We start from the raw sequence: 13,272 nt of genomic DNA, 5'->3' as shown, positions 1-13,272 counted from the left end.
GTAGATAGTAGTAGCCGTAAAATATGTAGCCTTTAGCCCCGATCCGAGCCATCGTCGTAACACAAATTCAAAACCAGTAGCATCATCAATCTTCTCTTACTGACAATCCACTCGACAGCAGAGCACATTTCAGATTCTGAGCATCGCTGTATATCAGCAGGATACTACGCTGTTGGCCCAAGGAGTCGACGTCCGTCAGTTATGACTGACACAAGGTGAACGAGGAGTCGGAGGCTTTCCAGGTTTGGACAGATTGTCTTGAACGAGCAAGCATCCTTCAGCGGTCGTTGAAGTTGCCGTCCTACGTACTAGTAGTTTTTTGTTCGCGCCACATTGCTCAATACCTACTAGTAGTGACCTCACGACATCGTACCGCCTCAACGTGTCCTTGCGCTAGATTGATTACCTCATCGTGCACACGCAACCTTGGGATCATAAAGTAGAGGTCGTATGAATGAATATTGTCTATGGCCGCATGCCGTCGTCCTCTAGTTGCTCTTGGTCGGTGCGAGGTTCCAGCGGCGCATCTTGTCGGCGTGGGCAGAAATCGCGGCCTCGTCCTGCGTCGCGGCGAGGGCCTTCTGCGCAAAGCCGTACGTGCGCTTGAGCTCGCGCAGATCAATGTCCATCGTCGACGTGTGGCCGCTCGAGTTGGTCAGCGACAGCGTCGGCTGGACCACGTCGTTTTGCACGAGGCGCGCTTCGAGCGGCGACAAGAACGCGTCGACAAAGCCAGGAATCTCGCGCACTTGGCTCTTCTTTTCGGCCGCTTTCACGGCTGCCAGCATCGCGCGCTGCACGAGCTGCATGTTGGGCACGAGGTCGGCGGCGAGCATCCTCTCGAGCACGTCTCGCACGACGGCCAAGGGCGCCCGGGGGTAGAGTGCCAGGAGCGCGCTGCGAAAGACACTTGGGTACGGGTGGGCGTCGATGTGGGCAAAGAGCGCGTCGTACTCGCCCGCGTCCGCGAGACCTTGTGCGAGGGGCGCCGCGAGCAGCCACGGCTGGTCAATGCGCGGAAGGCGGGCGTTGGCTTCGGCGTAGAGCGCTTTGGCGTGCACGAGGCGCTTGCTGACGACAAGCACGTCGAGGATCTTGCCGTACGTTTGTTCCGGCAGCACGTCGCGCGGTGTTGTCGGTGCCTGCAGATAGAGCTGCGCGAGCGTCGAGCGGTACCCCGAGTAGTAGAGGGTGTTGGCGACCGCATCAATCGTCTCGTACGTCGGCACGAGCTTTTGCTTGTCCATGAGGAGGCGCAGACTCGCGCTGAGGGACTTGCCGAGGCGAAGGAGCCGGTCGTGCTTCTGCTTCTCGGACAAATGCGGCATGCCGCGCTGGAAGAGCGAGTACTTGGTCGGGTCAAACCAAAACGAGTGGAACGCCTTGGGCGACAAGATGTACTTGGCGTCCACGATCGTCTTGATGAGCTTGTCGTAGTCGTCGTAGCGCTGCGCCTTGATGCACACGCGAAGCGTGTCAAAGAAGACGGTCTCGCGCATCTGCCGCGCCTTCATCGGGTCGCGCAGGTGGTACTCCATGTACGTCTGCAGCTCGTGGATCGCCGCGTCGGCGTCGCACACGTAGAGGAAGACGGGAAACATGCGTCCCGGGCTCAGCATCGGGACGCCTTGGAAGCGGGCGGCGCGGTAGGCCGCCATCGCGCGGTCCGGATCGGCAATCATAAACTTCCCACTCTTGTCTGCGACACGGTTGGCGTAGTGGCGCATCGCAGTCTGGAGCGCGACGCCGGAGCTCGACCACGTCGACGTCGTCAAGAGCTCGAGGAGGTGGTCTACTTTGTCGTCGTCGCCGGCGTAAAGGATGCGCGCATGACCGCGTCCAGCGTCTGCATGTGGAGCGGCGTCTTCTGCTCCAAAAGGAGGGTCGATGCGAGCGCCGATGCGGCGGTATACTCCTCGTTCTGCAAAAACGTATCGAGCTGCGTCGCACTCGGGTCCTTCAGGCTACGAACCACATGTAGTATTAGTTACGACATCGACTCACTTGGTATGGCGCTTAGTCGTGTACTTGAACGCATCGTTGTTGCTGTGCGGCGTCGCCCGCGACGCGTACTGGCAGCGGCGCAAGATGAACTGCGTCTTCGAGTCGCTCTTGATGCCATGCGCGGCCATCTCGTGCAGAATGCCATCGATCTCGTCGACGCGGTCGAGGATCAAGAGCGCCTCCAAGATCGTGTTGTAGCCGCTCGCATCGAGCGTAATGTTGAAGAGGCTCCGGTTCTTGAGCACGTCGGCGGTCTCCTTCAAGCACTTGTTCCGGACGCAAATCTCGAGCAGCGTGCGGAACGTCGACGGGTCCAGCTCCATCGTCGAGAGCGAGTAGAACTGGAAAGCTTCCTCCGGGCAGCCCACGCGGCCGAGCGACGCCATGAGCCGATTGAGCGCCGCCGGCGTCCAGATGCCCATGGTCGCATCCACGAGCTCATAGAGCGCGAGGACGCCTTCCTTGTCGTTGGCGAGCGCGAGGTTGTACATGATGCGCGTGACCGTGTCGTTCGGGACCATGTAGCCGGCGTGGCGCATCTCGACGAGGAGCGCGTGGGCGCGGTCAAACTGACCGAGGTCGTTGAGCGCGCTGAGCGCCCAGACGTGAAAATGGCCTGCGGGTGCGAGTGCGACGCCCGCTCGTCCTCAAAGATCTCGAGCATCGCTTCGTGGCGCTTCGAACGCAGGAACGCAACCTTGGACTCGATGTAGTGCTTGATCTTGACGTCCTTCGGGTAGTTGGCGCGCAGCTGGAGGAGCGACTCGATGATGACAAAGTCGGCCTCGGTGGCTTTCGCGGCCGCGAAGAACATTTGCAAGTCCATCGACGACGGCACCGGCGTGCTCGCGCAGAACTCGGTCCACGTGTGGCGCACTTGCTTGGCGCGCGAGAAGAAGCCGGCGCTACCGTGCTTGGCGAGGATCTCTTGCTTGGTCGTCTGCCCGAGTTGCTTGACTTCGAGCACCGAGAGCATCTTGGTCGGCGCGCGCCGGGACGGCGGCGTCGCAAAGTGACGCAATGCTGGCAGTTGGAAGGGCGCCATGTGCATCGCCGGCGACGCGGCCGCGACGCGGAGGCGGGCGGCGCGCTGCAGCGAGCGCGCGACGTGGCGAAACATGAGAGTGCTGGAAGCGTGCTGAACGAGTGGTTCTGTTGCCGGATACCGCGCGCGATGCCATTGGTCATATTTACACCAATCGAATGCGCGATTTGTTTAAACAGGCTGCGGATTGGAGGAAAAGCGCCTTGCCGATGACACGGATGCAGAAAGGCCGCGTGCCTCCGACTGCCAGGAAGGCTCGCCGAACGAGACGACAACGAGGACGGTGGTCGCATGGGCGCTCGCTGCGACGGCGCCACAAAGAGCAGCTACCAGCAGCATCGGTATCGTGAGGACGCGCCTGTAACTCTTGCCGAATCTGCTTACAAGTGTTGACGATGGTTCGAGAAGCTGGAGACGGCCGTCGCGCTTGCAACAGTAGTGCCCATGTGCATTACTAGTAGCAAGCCAACCAGCAAGATCGAGCCGGGGTCGTCGACTGTACCGTGTACGAGGCTGCCCGTGGAACGCAATGGATGTTGTGGGGATGTCTTTAGAATTCTGATTTACATGCAGCTATTACGGTAGTTGTGTCGACGCCGTCTCTAGTAATCGTGGCTGTCGCGGCGACCGCGGCGCTGGAAGTCACGGCCACCGTCCTTGCCACGGCCACCGTAGCCGTGGTCGCCACGCGTGCGGCCATAGCCGCGGCTCGAGTCGCGGTCGTACTGCGGGCGGGCGGGGCGGTCTTCGCGGTTGCGGGCAAAGGCGACGCGGATCGCCTGGCCGTCCAAGTCGGCGCCCGAGAGCTTGATCGCGCTGTCGACAGAGTCCGTGTCGACAAAGTTGACGTACGCAAAGCCGCGGGGCTCCTGCGTGTCGCGGTCGACAGCGATGTGGACGCGCTCGATCTCGCCGCAGTGCGCAAACATGTCGTTGAGCATGCCCGAGTTGACATCCGCCGAGATGTTGCCGACGTACACCGACTTGCAGCCCTCCGGCTTGGAGACGCGCTTCTGCGAGTTGTTGGCCTTGTGCGAGTAGTTGACACGGAGCGTGCGGCCGTTGAACTCGGACTCGTCGAGCTCGAGCGCCTTGTCCGTCGAGTCGGTGTGGACGAACTCGACAAAGCCGTAGCCCAAGACGCGGCCCGTGTCCTTATCCTTGGGGAAGTAGATCGAGCTAATGTCGCCGCAGTGGGCAAAGATCTCGCGGATGCTGTCTTCCGTCACGTTGTACGGCACGTTGGCAAAGCGGATGCTCGTGCAGCCCTCGGGCTTTTCCGTGCTGGCGGGCGCGCGCTCACGCGGCTGCTCGGCCTTCTTGACGGCCATGTAGCGCGAGCCGCACTGCTCGCCGTCGAGCTCGAGCGCGTTGGCAGCAGCCTCGGCGCTCTCAAAGCGCACAAAGCACGTGCCCATGGGCGTGCCGTTGCGCTTCTTGGGCATGTGGATCGACTCGATGTCGCCAAAGCGCGAAAACAAGTCGCTAATGTGCTCTTCCTCCGTGTCAAACGGCAAGCCACCGATGAAGATGGTGCACGCAAGGCGGTCGGCGTCCGCGTACGACGAGAAGAAGTGGCCCTTGGCGGGCATGCCGAAGACTGCGAACTGCGGCGCGAGCATGGTCTTGGCCGCCGGCGCGGCAAAGGCCGCGACGTGGAAGGACGAGACGAGCGCATGGAGCGCGGTCTTCTGGACCGGGCGGGCAACAGCGGCGAGACGACCAATCGAGCGGAGCATCTTCAGGTGGAAATATGGGGAGTGGGGTTCCTTCCTGGGGTTTCCCTTGCGCACCAACCAAACGTGCCAAATCATCACCTCTCAAAAAACATACTCTCGGCCATCCTGTTTATGTGACCGCCACCAGACATTTTAAAGAACTTGATGTTTGTATTGGCAGCGCGTGGGCCGGCCACCCGATAACCTCTAGCAATCAATAGCCTGCCAGAAAAAGTAGATTTTGGATATGCCGGCGAGAGAGGATATGAAACGCCTACCGGGATTTGCCCGGGAAAGATCGTCGTTTTATAATGCGACGTCCATACTCAGCACGAGCTTCTTTTCAAGAGATAAACCGTCGCGCATTTAACGGTAGATTCGGCGTCCATGCCACGAGGACCGGAAAACCGACGTGGCACATGGACGCACGTACCAGGTAGTAGACAATGTTGTGGTCGCGACGCGCGTCAAAGCATGTGCCACGCTCACCGTATGTCGCCGTGAGGACGGTCTACGCACGGATGGACAATATTGTCATCATCCCGTGGATCGCTCGATGTTCGCAAGTCTTCAAGTTCTCCAAGGAGGTTAGAGAATAGTCGACGTCGACGGTGCTGGTCTAGTCTTTGTAGACGCCAACGAGGTACTAGTAGTCCCACAACGACTCGTTTTTTGAGTGGATTGATGGCCTCGGCGATCGATGAAAGATAAGCGTACTGTGCCAGCCTTGCCCATGGCAGATGCCGATTTTGCGATGTGAGAGGCGGCGTTTGCCGAATTTACCATGCTTGGGCATCTCATCCGCGCCACGGGGCGGCGATGGCGACGACCGACGCTTGGACGAAGCGCGATGTACAGCATGGACGCGTTCATGGAGTTTGAGCGCGAGCTTGCGAAGAAGCGCCGGGCCGAGCAGCCTCCGCAGGTAGCCAGGATATGGTCCTTGGACGCGGAGCTGATCGTATCGCAGGCGCCCAAGACGCTGCGCCTCGAGCCGCCCGTGAAGCCCCAAGACGACGATTGCTGCAACCTCAACTGTCCCAACTGCGTGCTGCTCGTGTACCAGGAGCAGCTCATGGAGTACGAGGACAGCGTGCGCTGGAGCGAGATGGGCGACCAGGCGACGCTGCCGCCGCCATCGCCCGTCGACACCATCCTCACGATGGCAGAGACGACGAGCCTCGAAACACTCGACGTCGCGTATCTACCACGCGACGTGGCGCTGCTGCCCGTGCGCATCAATACCGAGCTCGGCTCGCCCCGCGTTCGCCACATTGAAGTCGACATTCGCACGCCGTACGAGACAGCCGACAACCTCGTTGTGCACATGCGCAACGCGGACAGCGCGGTCGCCGCCTGTGCGACGCGGCTCAGCGTGAGCCTGGACACCGTGCTCCGCGTCGATGCCTGCGCCAACCTGCCGCCGACCTACCTCGGAGCTTGGACGACAGTCGCGACCCTCCTCACGTGGGCCGTGGACTTGACGTCGCCGCTGCGGCCGCGCCATTTGCGCTTGCTGGCGGCGTACGCTGGAAACGCCGCCGACCAAGCAGCAGTGCTGGCGCTGGCGCAGGCATGGGCCAACGACGGCGACGCCCCGAACGTGGTCGATCTGCTGTCGCAGTTTGCGTCGATGTCGCTGTCCCTCGACGCCCTTCTTGCCGTGGCGCCATCGCTGCCCGCGCGGCAATACACGATCGCATCCTCGGCGGCGGCGCAGCCGTCAACGCTCGCGGTCGCTGTGAGCCTCAAGTCGCGCGGCCGTTGCGCTATGTACATGGCAGCTGCGTCGTCGCACCTGTTTGGCTACGTCAAGCGCTCGGGCTTTAGCGAGCAGCTGCATTCAAACGCACCGCTGCTGTGCATTGGCACGGGCACGGGGATTGCGCCGTTCCGGGCGATCGCACAGGAGCGACTCCATGACAGTATTACGCGTAAATGGCCACCGATGGTGCTCTTCCACGGGTCCCAGCGCCGCGATATGGACTGGCTGTATCACGCCGAGTTGGAAGCGGCAGCGACGACCGGTGTCCTCGCTGGGTACTACCCCGTCTTCTCGCGCGACCCAAGCACGGTACGACGACTGGAGCTCGTTCCGATGGTGCGATTTTCCGAGTTAGGAAAAGCAATATGTGCAAGATGCGTTGGTTGCCCGCGCCAGCCTCGTGGCCAAGGCTCTGGTTGACGACAAGGCGACCGTTTGCGTCTGTGGGTCCTTGGCCATGGGCCGGGACGTCAAGCACGCGCTCGTGGCCTGCCTCGTGGCCGCCAACGGCTGGACGGACGACGCCGCCAAGGCGTTTATCTCGCGCCTCCAAGACGACGGCAAGTACATAGCCGAGGTGTGGTAACAAGCAGCAGCGTACACACAGGAAAAAAGTCATCATCTGAAAATCGGTGGACGGGATTAGCCGAGGAGCGGATCGGTCTCGCGCCGGTACGGGCTCTGGCGCGTGGCCAAGGTCCCGACAACCGCGAGGAACGCGCCGACGGGAAGGAGGAACCACGCGCCCGACGGCTGATGCGTCGCTACGTTGGTGTCGAGGCGGGTCGATGCCTTGGTCGGCAGCTTGCACTGCCGCGTCTCGCGCGCCCACGACAGCGACGCATTGAACGTCGACCACGGGCAGAGCTCTAGCAAGCACATCAGCGACAAGAACGCCGCATGGCTCGCCTACCGTCGTTGCAGAAGGGCAGCTGGAGCGGCTTGCCGTTGTAAACAAGCCGAATCGCAAAGGCGTCGCCGTGCCGACGATCCATGTCGACGTCCTAGAGCCACTGTGAGGCGCAAGTACATAGCGCCATTGCTTGGTACCCGGTAGACTTCAATACAAGCATGCCAGCGTAGGTCGTCCAGTGGCCGTCCCACGTCGGGCCCATGGCGACCGCCATCATCGGCATCAGCGTCGAGTCATGACCTATGCGTATGCTACGTCAATCATGGTACATTGCTGTGTGGGTACCCATGGTGATGCTGAGCTTGAGTGCGGACGACGGGTCGTGGATGGCGGCGTCGACGCGCTTGAGGATGTCGCGCCACATGTGCTGCATGTCGAGCTTGGCGTACGCGCCGTTCTGGTACGTGAGCTTCATGCGCGTGCGCGTCTGGACCTCGTGGATGAGCGCATCAAAGAGCTCTTCGGTCGTGCCGTCGGGCAGCGGCAAGTTGTTGCATCTGCCTCGTGTGTCAAGAGCTGTCCAGGCAGGATAGCGGCGTAGTACCGTGCAATCATGAGGCACTCGAGACACGTGTCCCACTGAAACTTGACGCCGACAATCGCGTTAAAGCGTGCTTGGAGCGACAGCACGGCCGGACTGTTGCGGTGCGCGACGACGGCCGGCGAGTTGTTGATCTCCTTGGCCATCTAGCGCCCCAAACAAGATGATTCTAACGCATCCAGAGATGGGTTGCGTACGCGGTCGAGCATCGGGCATGACGTGTCCCGGCGGTGGTCAATGTAGTCCGAGTTGGCGTCTGCCGTCATCCACGTGAGCATAGCATCGACGTTCGCCTCGTCCTCGGGCGAGTACGGGAAGAGCGTGTCGACGAGCGCTTGGCCCGACCCGAGCGTCCGCTCTTGATCGTCACTGAGACAGCACCAATAAGATGACGACGCTAGCATGAAGCAAGGGCGCACCTGCGCAGCAGAAGCTCGTGGGGTGCGCGTTCCTACAGAGTCCCTTTCCAGACGCTGCATGTGCCAGTGTTTGCTCGACGTACGCCAATCTTGTTGGTCGAAAACAGCTTGCGCGGGCCGTCGCCAATGTACGCGTCACGGAGGATCCTATCGCAAGAAGATACGGAGTGTGGCGCCAACGCAAGCACGTAGACCGTACGCGCCGTTTTGCCGGTGCTGCTCGCGGCCGATGGGAAGGAGCCCGCCGACCATGCAGGTGCCGTTGAGGACGTTGCGGTGGTTGATGTACTGCTTGCGGTACAGCCGCCCGTAGCCACGCGCTTGGCTGCCTTCGTCCAAGTTTTGCGTCTGCACCATATCATTGTGTAGCGGCCACGCAGTTGGAGATGTCGGCGTACCCAGACTTGGTTGGTCGAGCAGTTCCACGTGACGCTCACAGGGCTCGGCGCAGTGTCCCAGCAAAAGCAGCGTAGTACGGCGCGCGGGCGCCGTGGCGGGCGACGACCTGCGCTTGGACAAGCTCCAAGTTGCGACTCGTCTGGAGTGGCGGAATGGCTTGGCGGGCGGCCATGCCCTTTGGGTCCATGCAGTAGTCGGGCAGCTTCCACCCGTCGTAGAAGGAGGCGGCGGTGACCGCCAACCAAGCAGTCGTCAAAAGCAGCTTCATCAGCCGTGCCTCTTCTTGAGGTCAAAAGCACAAGTGCAGATTGCGATCCAGTGTGGTCGGAGTGCAGCTAATTCCACCCAACTTTGCCACTCACGCGCCAAGTTCAGATTTCGAACGCTGCAAGTGTATCTACGATGCTGACGGGATTACTGCCCCTGGGTCGCGTGGTCTATACCATGGCACCAGGACGTGTGGGGCACTGTCTGCTACCAATATGGGAGGCTTGAGAGAGAGCTACGGGCATTGAGCTACCAAAGGGTCGCTTCTTGACGAGGCAAGTGCTTGAAGAGTCGGCTCGTGCAGCCGCGCACGCAACTGCTGACATTACATGTCGCGTGTATGATCGTAGCACGTCTTTTAATGGGTCTAGGAGAACGCACCCATCCAGCTTTTCGGAAGTGCAGCGGCTACTTGCGCCAGCTTCTTGCGCCACAAAGTCAGCTATCCGCTAAGCTTATTCTCATGGTCGATCGATCCAGTACCGGTATCCAGTCCTTGCCGTTGTATCTACATCGCCTGGGAAGTCCAAGCCTTTCTATGGCTAGATGAGCTATCCAGGTATCCGTTGCGTTATGGCAAGCAAGTTATTGGTTCCAGCAAACTTTTGGCGCCGATGGCAGCAACAGCGCTGCCGGCTGTAAGTCACAAGGTAAATGGCGTGTTTTAGCCAATCCATCGTACAATATCCATTTTTTATCATGTATACAAATACACTGTCTATGGCGCCTATTTTTATTCTTCGGCCTATCACCGTGCAGCAGGATGTGTCTCGAATCTCGATTGCCGATCATCCATGTTGAAGTGATGAGCCACTACATGATCGAGACGGGCGTCGCATCGACGAGGTACACGGGCGTCTGCACCATGCCGTCGACGCTGCGGTCCGACGTCCGGTGGCGTCGGTACACGACGATCGCCACGACGACCGCGAGCGCCGCAACGACGAGAGCGATCATGACGACCGCCGCCGGCGACGGATCCGACGCCGACGCCGCACCCGAGCTCGTGTCTTGGTTGACCATGGCGCGCCACGATGCGGTGACAGTCGTGTTTGCCGCCGCTCGACCGTTGCAGCTGGTCGGTTGCAGCGGCGCCACGTTGTGGGAGCGCACCTCAAAGCTACTGGCACTCCAAACGCTCACGTTGCGGCTCCCCGTGGGCGCAGCGACGCAGTCGCGCCGACTGCGGTCGTACAGAAATCCTGCGTCGCACGCGCAGTCGCAAAACCGCTTGTTCTTTCGCAGCACGCAGGTCGAGTTCAGTGGGCCGGCGCAGGCCGTGCTGGTCGCATTGGCGCCGGCACATGCGTGGGTGTTGCAAGGTATTTGCGTCACGGGCTTGGTGACGCCGGCGCAGGCGCTGTCGGGGAGCGTCGTGGCGTGTCGCCGGTCAGAGCAGCGCACGACGCGCCGCTTCTCGCCGCCGCCGCAGGTCGCCGAGCACTGCGACCACTCGGACGAGACCCACTCGGTGCGCGACGACGACGACGAGCAGAGCCGCAGCTTTTGGCCTGCACACGCCCGTGTCGACAGCGTGATGGTCCCAGGCGCACGGCATCTGAGGAATACGAACATGATGAGACGAGATAGAGCGATCGTCAAGGAACGTACGCGGTGGGATCGTTGACAAAGCAAAAGGACGCACCGGACGACGCGTTTCGAAAGCAGCCACCCGAGGCGTCGATGCTGGGGCACTTGGGCGTTGCAGAACACCCGCACGGGTCGATAGGACGCGGTCGGGGTGTGGCAGGAGGCGGCGTCGTTGCGTTCGAGAGGGGGCAGGGCTTGTAGAGTTCGCCCGGGCAGTCCATTGAGCTCAGCGCCTGCGACCCGAAGCACCTACACATCGTTGAGCGCTGGAAAACAAGAATTTTGGACAAGTACCGAGAAGGGTCCTTGACGTAGCACCAGCCTTGGCCGTTGAAGTTTTGGCACCCGCCATTCGGAATCGTCGGGCAACGACTGGTCGTCGAGCAGGCACACGGATCATCGCGGGTCGTCGGCGTCGGTGTCACGCTGGTTGGCGTCGGCCCTGTTGTCGTCGTCATGATCGTCGTCGGCACATTCGACGTAGCAGTGGTGGTTGCCGGTGGCGTGGTCGTCGCAACCGGCGTGTCGGTGGTGGGAACCGGAGTCTCGGTGGTGGGAACCTGTGTCTCGGTGGTGGGAACCGGTGTCTCGGTCGTGGGAACCGGTGTCTCGGTCGTGGGAACCGGCGTCTCGGTCGTGGGAACCGGCGTCTCGGTGGTGAGAGCCGGCGTCACCGTGGTCGATGGCTCTGGAGTGCTGCTCGACGGTTGCGGTGTCGACGCATTCAAGGCGGGGCAGCTGGCCTTGGAGGTAATATAGTACAGAGGCTGGCCTTGAGCATTGGTGCACGCGTCCGACAGGAGCGCCGAGGCACACGCTGCGTATCCGACGACGTAGCAATAGTAAAACTGATCCTGGTGCTTTTGACAACCCGGTCGATTGAGCTGCGTACAGAGGTTGGTCGTCGCACACGCGCACGGGTCTTGCGTCACGACGCTTGGCGTCGGAGTACCACCCATCGTTGTTGCTGGCACCGTTGACGGCGTCGGCGTCACCGTTGTAGGCGTCACCGTTGTAGGAGTCGGCGTCACCGTTGTAGGAGTCGGTGTCACCGTTGTGGGAGTCGGCGTCACAGTCGTGGGAGTCGGTGTCACAGTCGTGGGGTTCGGTGTCACAGTCGTGGTGGTCGGTGTTGGTGTTGGTGCCGCCGTCGGTGTCGGTGTTGTCGGGAAGGGCGAGAGGCACTTGGCTTGCACCGAAGCCACATAGCTGCACACTTGATTGTTGTCGATAAACCGCATCGGCGTTGACCAGTCGTAGCTCATGATACCGCCCTCGGCAAACGTATGCTGCGCGTTAAAGTTGTGGCCAATCTCGTGGCCGACAAGGATCCACGTCCGGGCCGCCGCGTCGATTGAGACGCCCGTGTTGTAGCCGACGCTGCCAGTACAAAGCGTCCCGATCCACGCGATACCTGCGACCGTCCCCTTGTACTCTACACATTTGCATGAGCCTCTCGCGTGCCTTCTAAACAATAAACGTACGCGGGTCGGCGTTGCAGTTGGTGTGGAGGTGCCACAAGCCACAGGGCTGGGACCCGCAGAGCGGCGGCGAACCCGTTGCGACCCAGCTACATGCACAACATTGAGCTTCCGGCGATGGACTACGACATCCACGCCACATACGTTTTCATTGTGTCGAGGTGCGTGCCCATGTCGGCGTTGGCGCCGCAGCCACCCGGCGCCAAGTTCCACGCTGGTCCACCCACTTGGGTCTCGATGAGAAAGGTCCCGATCGTCAAATGTACGCCGATCTGGTCGTCGTAGAGTCCGTTGACCGAGTTGTAGACCGCAATGAGGTACGACTGCGTCGCCGCGGCGCCGCCTGCACACCGTATCCATGAGATACTAGGTATATAAGTGGAGCGTACCGTGCTGCGCCGTGAAGCCAGCGTCGGACGCTACGCCCACAAGGAGCTGTTGCGCGGCCCACCCGCAGTTCTGCATGCGGCCCCAAGCGAGCCGGCGATGGTCAGCACCCTCCACGTGGACGTCGGCGAGCGGCACAAAGTACGCGACCATGCCCGAGTCCGACGCCAGCGCACCCGCGTGCTGTTCGACGAGGTCGACAACGAGGAGACGGTCGCCCATCTTGAGCGTGGCGTGGAAGCGAGCACCGTCTTGCAGCGTGAGGCGGGCGTAGCCGCCGTCGAGGACGGACCCCGCGTACGCAATGTCGTGGGGCGAGGCCACCGGCAGCGTCGCGGACTCGGGGCCCATGTGTGCGTAGATTAGCGCTTCCGGGTCGAAGAGGGCGTGGTGCCGCTGCACGAGAGCGACGACGTCGACGCCGTGCGTCCGCAAGGTGACATTGAGCTGCTCGGGGGCGCTGCCGAAAGCAGACAACCGTGGCGAGACGTTGAGTACCTCGACGACATCGAGGTTGCGCGCGGAGCTATCCCCAAGAACTAGACAGAGACGGCGTTAGTACTGACGGCTTCGTGGCGATGAAATCCGTACCATCGTCGAGCGACGCGATGTGGGTCCGATGCGCAAGCGCAGCGAGCGGCCAAAGCACGAGCCACCGGAGAAGCGCGACCATGCAAGTCGAGCGCGAATGCGGAAATGCAAAGTGGCGAACGCTATCTTTGCGCCGACTTTGCACATCACAA

At 61.3% G+C, this 13,272-nt stretch overlaps 5 protein-coding genes across 5 annotated transcripts; 1 reads left to right on the top strand and 4 right to left on the bottom strand.

The window, feature by feature from the left end:
- Nucleotides 1-488: 488 nt before the first annotated feature.
- SPRG_00330 (hypothetical protein) lies at nucleotides 489-3,124 on the bottom strand (the record flags this gene model as incomplete). The annotated part of the gene is made up of 4 exons (XM_012338430.1): nucleotides 489-1,752; nucleotides 1,797-1,964; nucleotides 2,029-2,595; nucleotides 2,640-3,124. The coding sequence occupies 4 exons, from the start codon at nucleotides 3,122-3,124 to the stop codon at nucleotides 489-491; spliced, it is 2,484 nt and encodes an 827-aa protein (XP_012193820.1).
- Nucleotides 3,125-3,585: 461 nt separating this feature from the next.
- On the bottom strand, nucleotides 3,586-4,832 carry SPRG_00329 (hypothetical protein). The gene has a single exon (XM_012338429.1). It carries the CDS (start codon nucleotides 4,786-4,788, stop codon nucleotides 3,652-3,654), a length of 1,137 nt encoding a protein of 378 aa, XP_012193819.1. The 5' UTR covers nucleotides 4,789-4,832; the 3' UTR covers nucleotides 3,586-3,651.
- A 785-nt stretch (nucleotides 4,833-5,617) lies between these two features.
- SPRG_00328 (hypothetical protein) lies at nucleotides 5,618-7,118 on the top strand (the record flags this gene model as incomplete). The annotated part of the gene is made up of 3 exons (XM_012338428.1): nucleotides 5,618-5,692; nucleotides 5,738-6,841; nucleotides 6,888-7,118. The coding sequence occupies 3 exons, from the start codon at nucleotides 5,618-5,620 to the stop codon at nucleotides 7,116-7,118; spliced, it is 1,410 nt and encodes a 469-aa protein (XP_012193818.1).
- Nucleotides 7,119-7,174: 56 nt separating this feature from the next.
- Nucleotides 7,175-9,072, bottom strand: SPRG_00327 (hypothetical protein; the record flags this gene model as incomplete). Its single annotated transcript, XM_012338427.1, has 11 exons — nucleotides 7,175-7,401; nucleotides 7,446-7,536; nucleotides 7,600-7,685; nucleotides 7,731-7,942; nucleotides 7,990-8,132; nucleotides 8,184-8,355; nucleotides 8,406-8,437; nucleotides 8,489-8,552; nucleotides 8,605-8,753; nucleotides 8,804-8,846; nucleotides 8,882-9,072. The coding sequence occupies 11 exons, from the start codon at nucleotides 9,070-9,072 to the stop codon at nucleotides 7,175-7,177; spliced, it is 1,410 nt and encodes a 469-aa protein (XP_012193817.1).
- Nucleotides 9,073-9,733: 661 nt separating this feature from the next.
- Nucleotides 9,734-13,226, bottom strand: SPRG_00326 (hypothetical protein). The gene is made up of 7 exons (XM_012338426.1): nucleotides 13,121-13,226; nucleotides 12,532-13,068; nucleotides 12,287-12,485; nucleotides 12,146-12,231; nucleotides 10,956-12,096; nucleotides 10,683-10,910; nucleotides 9,734-10,629 (listed from the first exon to the last, which is right to left on the bottom strand). The coding sequence occupies exons 1-7, from the start codon at nucleotides 13,200-13,202 to the stop codon at nucleotides 9,885-9,887; spliced, it is 3,018 nt and encodes a 1,005-aa protein (XP_012193816.1). The 5' UTR covers nucleotides 13,203-13,226; the 3' UTR covers nucleotides 9,734-9,884.
- Between the last annotated feature and the right edge of the window lie 46 nt (nucleotides 13,227-13,272).

Source organism: Saprolegnia parasitica (assembly GCF_000151545.1).
Source record: "Saprolegnia parasitica CBS 223.65 unplaced genomic scaffold supercont2.1, whole genome shotgun sequence".
Lineage (NCBI taxonomy): Eukaryota > Oomycota > Saprolegniomycetes > Saprolegniales > Saprolegniaceae > Saprolegnia > Saprolegnia parasitica.
Note: the sequence above shows the minus strand (reverse complement) of the source record. Positions and strands in the feature narration are given on the sequence as shown.